This window comes from Dreissena polymorpha, chromosome 16, assembly GCF_020536995.1.
Source record: "Dreissena polymorpha isolate Duluth1 chromosome 16, UMN_Dpol_1.0, whole genome shotgun sequence".
Lineage (NCBI taxonomy): Eukaryota > Metazoa > Mollusca > Bivalvia > Myida > Dreissenidae > Dreissena > Dreissena polymorpha.
The window spans coordinates 2136025-2151959 of NC_068370.1; the positions used below are offsets into that span (position 1 = coordinate 2136025).

General features: G+C 36.0%; 2 protein-coding genes across 8 annotated transcripts in view; one reads left to right on the top strand and one right to left on the bottom strand.

The window, feature by feature from the left end:
* LOC127861852 (trifunctional enzyme subunit alpha, mitochondrial-like) overlaps positions 1-7916 on the bottom strand; it is a 39433-nt gene extending 31517 nt beyond the window's left edge. For 6 of the 7 annotated variants that reach the window (XM_052400562.1, XM_052400559.1, XM_052400558.1 and 3 more), the window contains exons 1-4: positions 7774-7916; positions 6233-6289; positions 5207-5313; positions 3599-3732 (exon numbers count right to left, since the gene is read on the bottom strand). In XM_052400562.1, coding sequence (XP_052256522.1) covers positions 3599-3732; positions 5207-5313; positions 6233-6289; positions 7774-7837 — 362 coding nt within the window. In that variant the 5' untranslated portion in view covers positions 7838-7916. The remainder of the gene's footprint in view (positions 1-3598; positions 3733-5206; positions 5314-6232; positions 6290-7773) is intronic. The other variant, XM_052400563.1, reaches the window with a different exon arrangement.
* A 120-nt stretch (positions 7917-8036) lies between these two features.
* The window catches only part of LOC127861856 (trifunctional enzyme subunit beta, mitochondrial-like), a 38467-nt gene continuing 30568 nt past the window's right edge, over positions 8037-15935 (top strand). The window contains exons 1-2 of the mRNA XM_052400572.1: positions 8037-8134; positions 13579-13626. Coding sequence (XP_052256532.1) covers positions 8080-8134; positions 13579-13626 — 103 coding nt within the window. The 5' untranslated portion in view covers positions 8037-8079. The remainder of the gene's footprint in view (positions 8135-13578; positions 13627-15935) is intronic.

A 15935-nucleotide genomic window follows, 5' to 3' on the forward strand; every position in this document is an offset into this window, starting at 1 on the left:
TAAAGGATGACCTTGACCTTTTACCATTCAAAATGTGCAGCTCCATGAGATACACATGCATGCCGCATATGAAGTTGCTATCTTCAATATAACAAAAGTTATTGCAAAATGTTTAAAAGTTGGCGCAAACAGACCAACAGACAGGGCAAAAACAATATGTCCCCCACTATAGTGGTGGGGGAAAAAATAATTTATTTTTTTTGTGGGGGGGGGGGGATTCTTGGGTGGGATAGTTGGACGGTCTTTCAAAAATAAAATAATAAAAATAAATATTTTTGTTTTTTAACCATGTTTAAAAAAAATGGGGGGGGGGGGGGGGGAGGTTGGGTGGGATCGGGGAGTATAGTGTGGGGTGTGGTCATTTATAAGATGATCTTTAAAATAAAATGAAAAATAAAAATTGTTTTTTTAGGGGGGTGGGATTGGGGGGGGGGGGAGGGGCGTGGGGGATGGTTTGGGTGGAGTCTATTGTAGTACGTCATGTAAGAGTTGCTTTGTCAAAGTATCAACCAAATCTGATCATAAATAACAAAGTCATGGCAATTTTTGCAAAATTTAATTATTTGACCTTGAGAGTCAAGGTCATTCAAAGGTCAAGGTAAAATTCAACTTGCCAGGTACAGTACCCTCATGATAGTATGAAAGTATTTGAAGTTTGAAAGCAATAGCCTTAATACTTTAGAAGTAAAGTGGATGTAAACACAAAATTTAACCAAATATCCAAAGTCAAAAAAGGGCCATAATTCCGTCAAAATGACAACCAGATTTATGCAACTTGTTCCATACAGTCCCCTTATGATAGTTTGTGAGTGTTCCAAGTCTGAAAGCAATAGCTGTGATACTTTAGGAGTAAAGCGGCCCAAAACACAAAACTTTCAATTTTCTAAGTATAAAGGGGCCATAATTCTGTCAAAATGCCAGTCAGAGTTACATAACTTTGCCTGCACAGTCCCCTTATGATAGTAAGTAAGTGCCGCAAGTATAAAAGCAATAGCTTGATACTTTAAGAAAAAAGTGGACCTAAACACAAAACTTAACGAAATTTTAAATTTTCTAAGTATAAAAAGGGCACATAATTCTGTCAAAATGCACGCCAGAGTTATCTAACTTTGCCTGCCCAGTCCCCTCATGATAGTAAGTAAGTGTACCAAGTTTGGATGCAATAGCTTTGATACTTTATGAGAAAAGTGAACCTAAACACAAAACTTAACCGGACGCCGACGCCAAGGTGATGATAATAGCTCATAATTTTTTTTCAACAAGAGCACCGCCTTGCGGGTGCAGACCGCTCATCTATTTTCTTTTTAAAGGTGAGGGGACTCTCATTTTCAATCACAATCTTCCAAAAAAGCGAAAAAAAATAAAATAATAATAATAATCGGGGTGGGGGTGGGGGGGGGGGGGTGGAAGGGCGATGGGGGGGGGGGATTTTTTGGGTGCGATGGTTGGACGGTATTTCAAACATAACCGTTTAAAAACAAAAAATTGGGGGGGGGGTATAGTGTGAGGGTGTGGTGGTAATTTGTGAGATGATCTTAAAAAAATAAAAAAAAATAAATAAAAAAAAAATTGGGGGGGGGGGTGGGGTGGGGTGGGGGTATAGTGTGAGGGTGTGGTGGTCATTTGGGAGATGATCTTAAAAAACAAAAAAAATAGGGTGGGGGAGGGGGGAGGTGGGGGGGAGGGGGGGGAGGGGGGGGGAGGGCACGGGGGACGTTTTGGGTGGAGTCTATTGTGGTATGTCAGGTAAGAGTAGTTTCATCAAAGTATCAATCAAATCTAATCATAAATAAAGAAGTTATGGCAATTTTAGCAAAATTTAATGATTTGACCTTGAGAGTTAAGGTCATTCAAAGGTCAAGGTAAAATTCAACTTGCCAGGTACAGTAACCTCATGATAGCATGAAAGTATTTGAAGTTTGAAAGCAATAGCCTTGATACTTAAGAAGTAAAGTAGATTGAAACACAAAATTTAACCATATATTAAAAGTTACTAAGTCAAAAAAAGGGCCATAATTCCGTAACAATGACAACCAGAGTTATGCAACTTGTCCATTTACTGTACCCTTATGATAGTTTTTGAGTGTTCCAAGTATGAAAGCAATATCTATAATACTTTAGGGGTAAAATGGACCAAAACATAAATCTTAACCAAATTTTCAATTTTCTAAGTATAAAGGGCCCATAATTCCGTCCAAATGCCAGTCAGAGTTACATAACTTTGCCTGCACGGTCCCCTTATGATAGTTAATAAGTGTTGCAAGTATGAAAGCAATAGCTTTGATACTGTAGGAATAAAGTGGACCTAAACACAAAACTTAATCAAATTTTCAATTTTATAAGTATAAAAAGGGCACATAATTCTGTCAAAATGCCAGTCAGAGTTACATTACTTTGCCTGCACAGTCCCCTTATGAAAGTTAGTAAGTGTTGCAAGTATGAAAGCAATAGCTTTGATGCTTAAGGAATAAAATGGACCTAAACACAAAACTTAACCAAAATTTTCAATTTTCTAAGTATAAAAAGGGCACATAATTCTGTCAAAATGCATGCCAGAGTTATCTAACTTTGCCTGCCCAGTCCCCTCATGATAGTAAGTAAGTGTAACAAGTTTGAATGCAATAGCATTGATACTCACTGAGAAAAGTGGACCTAAACGCAAAACTTAACCAAAATTTTCAATTTTCTAAGTATAAAAAGGGCACATAATTCTGTCAAAATGCACGCCAGAGTTATCTAACTTTGCCTGCCCAGTCCCCTCATGATAGTTAGTAAGTGTACCAAGTTTGAATGCAATAGCATTGATACTTTCTGAGAAAAGTGGACCTAAACGCAAAACTTAACCGGACGCCAACGCCGACGCCAAGGTGATGACAATAGCTCATTTTTTTTTTGAAAAAATAGATGAGCTAAAAAATAGATGAGCTAAAAGTATTTCCCCTCAATTTACTGCCTAAAATTCCCAAATCAAAGCCCACTCCCTCCCCTGCAAAAATATTTTTGTAAATTGTATTTATCAAAATGTTCAGTTCTTCTCCCTATCCAGCACAGAGATATTAACCTCAGCTGTTAAAATGTTACAAAAATATGTATTCTCAATTTGCGGGTTTGTGTATTATGCCAAAACTACAACACAGTTACATAATTTTGGTTGATAGGACCCTATTTTTCCCAATTCAAAGGGCCACCACCCTACTTACAAAATGGTTAAATCAACTACACAGCAATTAGAAAGATTGTGCAGACTCTGCTCATATATTAATTTAAACAAGAGATGTGTTTGTCAGAAACACAATGCCCCTTACTGCCCCCTACTTTGAAGCCATATATTTGACCTTTGACCTTGAAGGATGACCTTGACCTTCCACCACTCAAAATGTGCAGCTCCATGAGATACACATGCATGCCAAATATCAAGTTGCTATCATCATGTTGCAAAGGTTATGACCAAGGTTAAAGTTTTGGGACAGACAGACAGACAGACACATAAAATGACAGACAGACAGACTGACAGGCAAAAAACAATATACACCCGATCTTTCGATCCGGGGGCATAAAAACAAGCCAACTAATACTACATAAGAGAAAAGTATCTTACTTAATGTCAGCACCAGCAATGAAGCAATCTGCTTTCCCAGATATGACGACCATGCCTTTCACATTAGGGTTGTTTGTAATCTCCTTGTACACCTCCTGGAACTCTGCCATAGTGCCGCGGTTCAGTGTGTTCACCTGGTGAAAGTACGAATAGTGAGAACAGGCTTCCAGATGGTTACAGAACCAATAGAGAAAACAAGACTTTTTATGGGAATAAGGTTCATAATGAACAAAAGCAGAACAGGTAAACGTTTTTTAATGTTCACAAATTGAACTTATTTAGTCATACACGATACAGCCATTAACAATAAACTAAAAAGCTACTTTCATGAAAATGTAGGGATTACCATTATACACTGCAACTCCAATATAACGCTCTCTGTTATAACGCTGAATCCAATATAACGCGGGTGGGTCTTGGATCCCGTTTTTTCTCCAACCTTCCATTTCTGATTCAAATCTATGTTATGCAACTTCATGTATTTTCAGACAATTCAAAGATGGCAGCGATCACATCTTGATTGCTTTATTCAACCGTCAGTTGAATTGATTTTAATCGCTTCGAGGTTAAACAACACCGACGGCTAATTTGTGTTAATCTGTTGTGTAATGTCAATATAAGTGTGAAAAACTCGCGTGTCAGTGTTATTACATGTATTCCCTATCAGAGCGGTTCGGTGCGCTAATTACAATAAGTTAAGTGCAAGCGGGATAATTATAAAATTAAAGTTATTCAAAACGATAAAATCATTCTTACTTTGATATGATTGCAGTTTGACTGTATTAAAGGAGCGGCTTTGAAATATACTGCACACAGTATAAAACAAGTTTTTTTGTCATTTCATTATCATTCTAGTATTTAGTCATTTAATCTTTCAGTTCGTGTACGAGAAATTAATTAATAATCCAGACTATTTATATACATGCTAACGCAGTGTAATTGTTAACAGAGATTCACTTTCTTTTTTTCCCGGTATCAGAAAGTTCCCGGAAAGAAAGTTTTTTGCATGACGGTGTATGACGCAATACAAAATTTCTTTGTACATGAATCGTATTGCATTCAATCTAAATTTAAATTCTCTCGTCCAATGAAAGCTCTGCCCCGTAATGCACTGTTCTCTTTACACTTCTGAAAATGGCGTATGCATATAGTTGTGTTTGTGAAATTCATAAATATATTTATCGTCATAAATGTTCATGATTATTATTTTTTAAGTGATGTTGTAACTTGATTGGATTATTGGATAAATGTGCACATAAGAAAAGCAGTATGTATACTTTTATCGATACGATTCGGTTTATATGCATGTATTTGCGGATGACAACACAGCATGGCAATACACAAGACCTATATTATAGGCTATACCATACCTGTTTTTATAGTCCCCTGCAATAAATGAGCTCAAAACTTATAACGCGGATCCGTTAATAACGCTGTTGCGTGGCTTGGACCCCGCCATCCGCGTTATATTGGAGTTACAGTGTAGTGATTTCGGTAATCTGTACAACATACATAATTTATTAGTTAATAAAAACTGGAATATGATTTGTACTTTTCCTTTATATTTGCCTTGAAGTATTAATCCCGAACATGAGCAAATAAATTTACCTTTGCATCCTTTTCATCAAATTTAACAAGTAAATTTACCTTTGCATCCTTTTCATCAAATTTGGCAACAGCAATGCCATCTTTCACTGTGTAGGTGAGGTATTTACCTGTAGGGAGACAGAATGGGACATCTCAATTAAGACCAGAAATGGCGTGGCAAAGGCCGACGCGTATCCCCACGCTGCATGTTTGACCCAAGGGGCGCCCCAGGGTTGGTAATTGGGCCATGCATAGTTGAGATTGACCGTATTGTCTTTAGAGACATTCAGTATCAATTGGAAGTAAATTGGTGTAGAAATGAAGAAGTTAATGTAAAATAACATAAAACAAGAGATGTGTTTGTCAGAAACACAATGCCCCCTACTGCACCACTTTGATTTATTTAAAAAAAAAATCATTTGGCAGGTTCATAAATTACCTCCCTTTAAAGCTTATTACTTCCCTTGATTTGTTTTTTTTACCTTTGACCTTGAAGGATGACCTTGACCTTTCACCACTTAAAATGTGCAGCTCCGTGCATGCCAAATATAAAGTTGCTATCTTCAATATTGCAAAAGTTATGACCAATTTTAAAGTACATACAATAAAATAATGAGTGAAAATCTCTGACCAGTTCCCGCCCCAACCCCCATAACTTTTGACCCAGGGGTTAGATCAAAATTCAAAATAGTGCAGGGTCCCACGTATACTCATAGCTACCATGTGTGTACGTTTCAAGGTTCTAGTGCTTATAGTGTAGGAGAAGATAGTGGCCAGGACGGACGGATGGACAGATGGACAGCAGAGATAACCACAATATCCCTTTGCTTTTCAAAAATCATCATCATCAAAAACATGGTAAATTGTATATCATAATTTCTTTATTTTGGGTGGTTTAACAACAATCATTCAGGAAATTATAATTCTATAAGTTCTTTAACTTCATACATTTGTGCAAAAAATTACATATATTCCAAAAACTTTGTCTTGCACTTTCATTAAGTTTTTGCATCAAATCATTACATGCTACATGAATGAATATATTACCGAAATCCATTCTCGCAGTGGTTGAGAAGAAATTTTTCAGACCATGGTCTCCTGAAACTGTAAACAAATTCAAAATGGGGTGTGAGCTAGTCAGTAAACATGTTTAACTAGTTTGAGTAACAACCCAAATCAAGGTTGGTGTAAGTTAAATAATGTCACATATGTGCATGGTTTTTGTTCTACTAGACAATCTCTGGCTTCCAACTAAACTTTAAACTGGGTATTATTATAACATTGAGTATTAATATTCAGTGATTTCAGCAGTGGCAATTTCTCTTCAGACAGTGAAAACTATTTTGTCTTACCTGCAATATGACATAGCACAGATTAAATGCAAGTTACATGTATTTTAACCTCTAACAAGACTTATATTAAAAACTTAAAAAATACTTTTACAGTTCACATAAAGCACAATAATCATTATGCATTTAAAGTGCATACAAATAATATTAGCATATTAACTGTGCACATCTCCTTAAGATTATTTCAAATATAACAGTTATTCATTTGTTTAAATAATTAAATGGCTGCACTTGAGGAAACTGTTTTCTTCCTCTGAATTCACAATCAGATTTGAAGCCTGACTTTGAGATGCAGAATGCCCTTCGGCCTTGTTTGGTATATGACTATCAGTAAACAATAAAAAGAACAAGAGATAGTATGGATATTCTCCTTGTTGCTTTGTTGAGACAAAGAAATTAAATTAAAACAGATAATAGTGCAATTAAATTGACAAAATGGTCGAAAACTGAATTATTGTTCAGTCCAGTTGATTTAGCTAGCTTGGTAAACTAACAGTCAGCTATTTATAAGTTTTGTTTATAACGACTAACCACTTATCTGGTATGGTGACAACAAAAAAGCTCACAAGAACTGGGAGCAGAAATTGAACCCTGAGGTAATTGTAGTGAGAAGCTGGTAAACCACACTTTTATTCTTAATGTTGAAGCTTTTTATAGCAAAATAACAACAACACTAATTGCTCATTTTTTGCCAAAACGCCACAAATTTTCCCAATCCAAAGGTACCCATTCCCAAAATAAGGAAAACAAGAGCTGTCTCCATAGGATGACATATGCCCCCCGATATGAAACTTTGTGATCTTAAACAAATGCACTGTCACTCGGTAGGTATTTCGCCAACAAAACCAAAAGAGCAGCCAGATTTGTGGTTGCGGAATGAAATTATTCAAAAACAATTGTGTAAATTGTACCTGCAATGACATTATTAAGAATTGTTGTTATCGTTAACCACTCCATCAGATTGCACAATTATTATTTCACATTTTATCAGTCATATTCGATTTTAATGATTTAGGGGCCGTCATCTCATCATTAATTAGATCTAAATACGACAGGTCTGGTTAAATGCGAACGTTAGCAGGAACTGAACGCAAATGCCGATATTTTGCATTAATAATTGAGTCATATATTTTCGCGACGTAAGTAAAAATAAAGAAATACAAATTTTGACACATACAAAAGCTATAAAAACTATGAACATCTTTAAACGCTGTTAATAATGAAAGTCTAACGTTTTACCTCGAGCTAAACTACGATTCACGGTAGAAATTTGGCGAAAAACGCCTACGAATCGACCTGCCATATTCGCCGGTAAACTTTGCAATCTCGTAGTTTCCCGTGTGAAGGTCACAATCTGGGCCAAAACTTTTCGCCGAAAAGATGTTAATATAGTATTGTCATTAAGAAATACATTAGTGAAGGTGTTTTTCTATTTTTCTTTTAGCCGTGTGAGTTAAATTGCTTGTCTTCCAACCGTGTAATACGTCAGAAATTGCTTGGTAATTTTGTGTCACGTGACGACATTCGCTCGCTAAAAGAATCAAGATGGCGTTCCTGTCAAACTTTCCGAAGGCTGCTCTTCAAATTCAGCTTAAATCAGGTAAAGTTCAACTCTATTGTCGTTAAGTGGCAGAAAGTATCATGGCATTTGATACAAAATATAAGAAACCGTTTCAGTTTTTAACACGGATTCGTTGTAACTGCCAAAAAGTTAACGTTATAATTCATGACCTACTGTCACCGTTATAACTTTGGGACATAGTTGGGTTAGAATATATAACGACCGCAATAGATTATTGAATCGCCTGTAATCTCGTACAAACAAACAAGTCTCTCTCAAAATCAAATGTTTAAGAACAGTATAACAATTCCAAAATCTTGCAAAATACACTAGCAAACCAACCAACAATAATATTAATAGGCAGCTGCTGCATGTCACCTTTCATCATAAAACAGCAATTTTACTGCAGTGACTTATCATCTTGCATCATCATGTTAGTTTTTTTACTTAGAGTAAGTAGGTCAACCATTTTCTCACATAAAAAGATCATAAATTTATCTGTAATGTGCAAATTAAAACAACTTCGGATTCCGTGATATGGTGTGCTTGCTGAATAATGATTAGAATCCAAGTTACAAACACGTAAACGGTTCATTAAAATGTGTAAGTTTTTGCAGTGGACAACGCAGAGTATTTTGAAATGTGAAAATATGAGAAAATTATAAATTGACTCTTACTCGAAACTTACTCAACCAATCGAGATACATTGACTAGAAACGTCCTATACAGAGCTCCAGATAAAAATAAGGTCAAATTCTTATTTACTCCCTATTTTAAAAATTAATTCTTATTTTACCCCCTATTAATAAAATTATTTCTTAACAATATATTACCAAATTTTTTTTTATATTAATTGTTTTCGACACACTAACAATTCAACATTTTGGTTTATAGTCTTGGAAAAGCCTGGTTTTCCTTCTCCGTTTCTTGCTAATTGAAAGAACATGCACCATGGACTTTTGACACTGAAATGGCTTTGTTTTGTCTTCCACGCTTCGATACACCGCTTTGGTCGGCCATTATGATTTTTTATGTAAAACGGTCACTGACACTTCGGCTTAGGTCATAATGGCCTTTTGGTCGCCGTTAAAGTCGTATAAAAAACTATATTTAACATTTAATTTTAATAACATTTTGAATAGGTATACAGTATATTACTTGTGTATAAAAATTACGATAAGTGTAATTAAAAAGGTACAATAAACAGCAATGACACGTCTGCAATACTGGGAGAACAGAATCGAGACCGTTTGGCCTTTCGACCGTTCTTAGGTGTGGCTCTTCCTCACAGCAAACGCTTGAGTGACGTTGACTTAAAGTTGTAGTTTTAATTGAGCGCCTAGACGATTCAGAACCGGGATGAAATGTTAACCGTATATAATTTGCTACTGGAAGTTTTACGCACGTTCGAAAATTTTGAATTCGTGTTTTATTTTTTCAATGCGTAACTTTACGCAAGGATTCTAAATCTAAATCGTTATTTAAGAAATTTAATTCGTTTTTACGCCTTTACGCATGTTATCTGGAGCACTGGTCCTATATGGTCATACCATTCTGACCAAAAACCATGAAACCTTTGAAGGACCTGTCATACACATTTTGTGATCGGGTTGGAATCTTGTTAGGCCTTTGGTATTTATGTCAGACAAGCATGTTTATTTCACTTAAAATTCTCCAGTCTACTGTCAGATATTATGTTTGACAATGCCCAAATGTTTGTCAGACCATTTTATTTTGTGCCAGTCATGTCTGACAGTCTAGCCCGTTTTGCTGAGTCTTTAAGAATAAAGCCAATTTAACATGGTTTATATTTTATCCTAAGGCTCCGCCTGTGTTATGCTTTAATTTTCTTTATCTAAAACAAGAGTAAAAAATACAAATCTCTTACCTGAGCTTACCAGGCCAATCACTCCCAATAATGATTAATGACCCAAGTTCTTCATGTGAAGTGAATGATATGGTATTGGATGCTGTTTACATTAAGGTATTAGGGAAACACTCACTTAATTCTTCTTCTTGATAACCAAATCCAGAGGCAAGGATAAAACAGGGTGTCTTCCGTAGAGGCTACACTTGTCCTTACAGCTTTTCCTGCAGGCTCACGCAGTTCTGGAGGATGTGCTCAGCAGTTTGGTTGGCTTCTCCACAGAGATTCTATTGAGACCGCACAAGGTGCAATTTCTTGTACATGTGGTGGTTAAGTCTTTTGTGCCTTGTGCGCAATCGCAAGATGATCCTATTTACTAGTCTGGACAGGTGATGGTAGCTACATACTGTTTTTAGCCTATCTGTCATTGTATGTGTCTGTCTGTCATTTTGTCCCAAAACTTTAACCTTGGTCATAACTTTTGCAATATTGAAGATAGCAACTTGATATTTGGCATGCATGTGTATCTCATGGAGCTGCACATTTTGAGAGGTGAAAGGTCAAGGTCATCCTTCAAGGTCAAAGGTAAAATATATGGCTTCAAAGTGGTGCAGTAGGGGGCATTGTGTTTCTGACAAACACATCTCTTGTTTCTAGACTGACACTGTTCTTTTGTTTTTCTTCTTCCATTTCCATCCTTTCTATTCTTTCTGCCTCATCATTTCCGTGTATTCTGCAAAGAGAAGGGATAGACTGGAGTACAATTCTGAATCAGAGGTTGTTTGTTGGCTGTTGTTGCTTTCAGGACTGTCAAAACATGTGTAAGGAAGACTATCTGGGACTCTTATTATACCTTGCAAGTTTTTTACCCCCAAAATTACAGCCTCTTACAGTCTGTTTCTCAATAAAAAAGGTAACATTTTTATGCCCCCTTTTCGAAGAAAAGGTGGCATATAGTGATCGGACTGTCCGTCTGTCTGTCTTTCCGTCACAATCTGCGTTAAGGTTTCGAAAAATGCTCATAACTTCTATGTCCCTTGAGATATAACCTTCATATTTGATATGCATGTGTATATGGACAAGGCCTTTCCATACGCACACAATTTTTTACCCTGTGACCTTGACCTTGAACTTAGGGTCCGCGTTTAGGTTTCGAAATCTGCGTTTAGGTTTCGAAAAATGCTCATAACTTCTATGTCCCTTGAGATATAACCTTTATATTTGGTATGCATGTGTATATGGACAAGGCCTTTTCATACGCACAAAACTTTGTACTCCTGTGACCTTGACCTTGAACTTAGGGTCCGCGTTTAGGTTTCGAAATTTGCGTTTAGGTTTCGAAAAATGCTCATAACTTCTATGTCCCTTGAGATATAACCTTCATATTTGGTATGCATGTATATATGGACAAGGCCTCTCCATACGCACAATTTTTTTTACCCCTGTGACCTTGACCTTGAACTAAGGGTCCGCGTTTAGGTTTCGAAATCTGCGTTTAGGTTTCGAAAAATGCTCATAACTTCTATGTCCCTTAAGATATAACCTTCCTATTTGGTATGCATGTGTATATGGACAAGGCCTTTCCATACGCACACAAATTTTGACCCCCGTGACCTTGACCTTGAACTTAGGGTCCGCGTTTAAGTTTTGAAATCTGCGTTTAGGTTTCGAAAAATGCTCATAACTTCTATCAAGCGATTATAGGGGGCATAAGCCATCCTATGGTGACAGTTCCAAAACATATGACCAAAATTTCCACCTAAAGTTAGTTTTTTACTACAATGCCAATAATTCTGTTATTAAGGTTTTTTTTACAGCGTTTAGGTTTCGAAAAATGCTCATAACTTCTATCAAGCGATTATAGGGGGCATAAGCCATCCTATGGTGACAGTTCCAAAACATATGACCAAAATTTCCACCTAAAGTTAGTTTTTTACTACAATGCCAATAATTCTGTTATTAAGGTTTTTTTTACAGCGAAAGTATTTCATAGCACTTTATTATATACATTTAAAAATGCAGTTTTTCAGTTAAACAATTTGAATACTGTTATTTATAATCATTATAGTACCGTAAATCCACGAATATAATACGCCCTCGTGTATAATACGCACCCCCGAGTTTGGTCAAAATTTATTGGTAAAAATTGAAAACCCGAGTAAAATACGCACTAAAAAATCAGTGTCCAAAATTGGCCATTTCCGAAAAGAATTGTCAATATATTTTTGTGTTGTGAAAATAGCAAATCAATTTGGTGTCGTCAACTATCTGTTTCACAGTAATACCCCATGCAGTATATTGATCGGGATGTGTTATAGTGCTGTTGTCATGACAGTTGCACAATAAATATCTCTGTCAATTGTTTATATTACATATATTAATTTTCATTTTTCCAAATTTCATGATATATATTTTCCCAATCCAAAAGGCACACTGCCGCACAGGCTGTAAAATATAAACAAAAGGAATCACTAGTTGCTGTTGATATTGTTTGCAGCATGATCCATGGTCTGTAGTTTGTGTAGTGGAGGCCTGTTGATGTTGCCTCTGCTTACCATTGTTCGTCTGGGAACTGCTCCAGCTCTTTTGACTACTTCAGTTGCTGAAAGATCTATGTAGACCCTTATCCATTCTTCATGTGGGTACATTTCTTCTTTGTTCTAGTATGGTCAAATTTAGAGCTTTCTTGCTTGTGTCACTTCTTGTCTTTAGTGGTAAATGTGTATTTACCCAGGTGAGTACTGCAGATAGTAAGTTTGGTTGAGGGACTTTGTATTTGTTGGAAGCTGATCCTGTTGTTTCCTCCGCATCGCTTTGCTTTCTTTGAAAAAGCTAGATATTTTCATGCTTCCTTCTCCAAGTTTGTTGACTATGCTGTGTATTAGGTGGGAACCTGGCATATCATTCTCTTTTCAAATGTGAACCCCTAGTAAGTCTGTTGGTTTTCATATTGGAGCTTGCTGTTGTCCTCGGTCAATTTTCCAGATTGAACTTTGGTTGTGGGATATCTTTTTTTTGGTTAAGCACCTATTTCACATTACTGACTTCTTAATAAAAGAAGTAAATACATTTTTAAAATAAATACTTTTAAGGATTATAAAATAAACAACTAATTTTATAAACATACTGTTTAATACCTAATTGCTATATATATTGTTCATGTTCACTGTTTTTAAGAAGTAATCTAATGCAGAGCTCCAGATAATTTTTTAAGATAAAGAGTATTTCACTCATGACTTTTTTTAGCTGATAAGTAAAATACAAAATCAAAGACTTTTGTGGGAGTACTTAAAATACTCCCGCAGAAGTCTTTAATTTTGTATTTTATAATTTTGTTACACAGAAAACATGTATTCATAATAAAGAACATCTACTCTTGTTTACATAAACATGAATTTTGAAATGACTGATCAAATAATCCGAATTGGGGCACTGTTGGTCCAACTGGTAATTGCACAAAATGCGTAGGCCAATTTTTATGATGATTTTTTTAACTTATCAAAAGTATAATTAATGCGTATTTGAAAATTTTCCATGAGTATTTTACACAAATACACATCTTATCTGGACCTCTGCTAATGTTTTAAATAGTAATCTAAATGTTTGTTCTTTTCAGCTGGAGCTAGATGCTTCAATGCTTCAACCACAACACAGTCTTCAAAATGTAGGTTTCTTGAAAAATTGAATTTGTTGTTACTTAATTGTTTTAGGTTGATTGATTGTTGTAGATAATATGAGCCTCATTCATGGAAAATTGGTCTGGGCGTAATACATGTAGGTAAAGTGTTGTCCCAAATGAGCCTATGCATGCTAATCTTGGACGACATCTTCCCCCTTCATCGGATTTTTGCTGAAAAGAAAGTCCTTTAAAGGGGCCTTTTAACGTTTTGGTAAATTGACAAAATTGAAAAAAAATTATTTCAGATTCGCAAATTTTCGTTGTAGTTATAATATTTGTGAGGAAACAGTAATATTGAACATTTACCATGCTCTAAAATATCCAATATATGCATCTTTTGACAATTTAAAAACCTTAAAATTATAAAGCATTGCAACACGAAACGATTGAATAAGTTGGAGATTTCTGTTGTTGTTGTTACATTTTTAGAAACTATGTGGATTGCTTATATAAAGTATAAAATACATCAAATTTTCCATGAGCACAGATGGCAGAGTGGTCTAAGCCTTAAACTTTTACTCCAGGGATCAGTGGTTTAAGCCCTGTTGAGGGTTACTTTTTAGCCGGATTTTTTTCGAAAAAATCTCGGCTTATAGATTGATGTTGTCGGGCGGGCGGGCGGGCGGGCGGGCGGGCGGGGTGGCGGCGTGCTCGAAAATGTTAAAGTTCTTATTTCATGGTATAACTTTGGTATGCTTGGACCTAGAGTCTTCAAACTTGACATGAAGGTTGGCCAGGATTAACAGATGACCACTGGTCATTTCAAGGTCATTCATTTGAAGGTCAAGGTCACTGTGACCTTCAATATAAAAAATGTTAAAGTTGTTATAACTTTGGTATGCTTGGACCTAGAGTCTTGAAACTTGACATGAAGGTTGGCCATAACTAGTTAGTAACCACTGGTCATTTCAAGGTCATTCATTTGAAGGTCAAGGTCACTGTGACCTTGAATGTAAAAATGTTAAAGTTCTTATTTCATGGTATAACTTTGGTATGCTTGGACCTAGAGTCTTCAAACTTGACATGAAGGTTGGCCAGGATTAACAGATGACCACTGGTCATTTCAAGGTCATTCATTTGAAGGTGAAGGTCACTGTGACCTTGAATGTAAAAATGTTAAAGTTGTTATAACTTTGGTATGCTTGGACCTAGAGTCTTGAAACTTGACATGAAGGTTGGCCATAACTAGTTAGTAACCACTGGTCATTTCAAGGTCATTCATTTGAAGGTCAAGGTCACTGTGACCTTGAATGTAAAAATGTTAAAGTTCTTATTTCATGGTATAACTTTGGTATGCTTGGACCTAGAGTCTTCAAACTTGACATGAAGGTTGGCCAGGATTAACAGATGACCACTGGTCATTTCAAGGTCATTCATTTGAAGGTGAAGGTCACTGTGACCTTGAATGTAAAAATGTTAAAGTTGTTATAACTTTGGTATGCTTGGACCTAGAGTCTTGAAACTTGACATGAAGGTTGGCCAGAACTAGTAAGTAACCACTGGACATTTCAAGGTCATTCATTTCAAGGTCAAGGTCACTGTGACCTTGAATGTAAAAATGTTAAAGTTCTTATTTCATGTTATAACTTTGGTATGCTTGTACCTAAACCTTTGAACAATATTTCAGTAATTTAAGTATTGCATTGACAAAAACACGAAAGGTACTTTCCTGTCATTTAAATCAAAAATCCGGCTTCAATGCGGTCATCTCCGACCGCGGAACTCTTGTTTATGTCTTTGTTTTTGCCCTGTCTGTTGTTGGTTTGTTTGTTGGTTTGCGTAAAACTTAAACATTTGCCATAACTATTGCAATATTGAAGACAGCAACTTGATATTTGGCATGCATGTGTATCTCATGGAGCTGCACATTTTGAGTGGTGAAAGATCAAGGTCAAGATCATCCTTCAAGGTCAAAGATCAAATATATGGGTCAAAATCACTAAACTTTAACATTTGCCATATCTTTTGCAATATTGAACATAGAAACTTCATATTTGACATGCATGTGTATCTCATGGAACTGCACATTTTGAGTGGTGAAACGTCAAGGTCAAGGTCATCCTTCAAGGTCAAAGGTCAAATATATGGGTCAAAATTGCTCATTTACTATACACTATAACTTCGTAATGACTTGTCAAATGAATATGGAGCTGCAGATTTTAATTTGTACAATGTTAAGGTCAAGGTCATCATGAAAGGTCAAAGGTCATTTACAAAGGTAAATTTTCATTGTAAATATGCCAAAACGTCAGTACCACTTTATACAGATACTTAATATTTTACATGATGTGTTA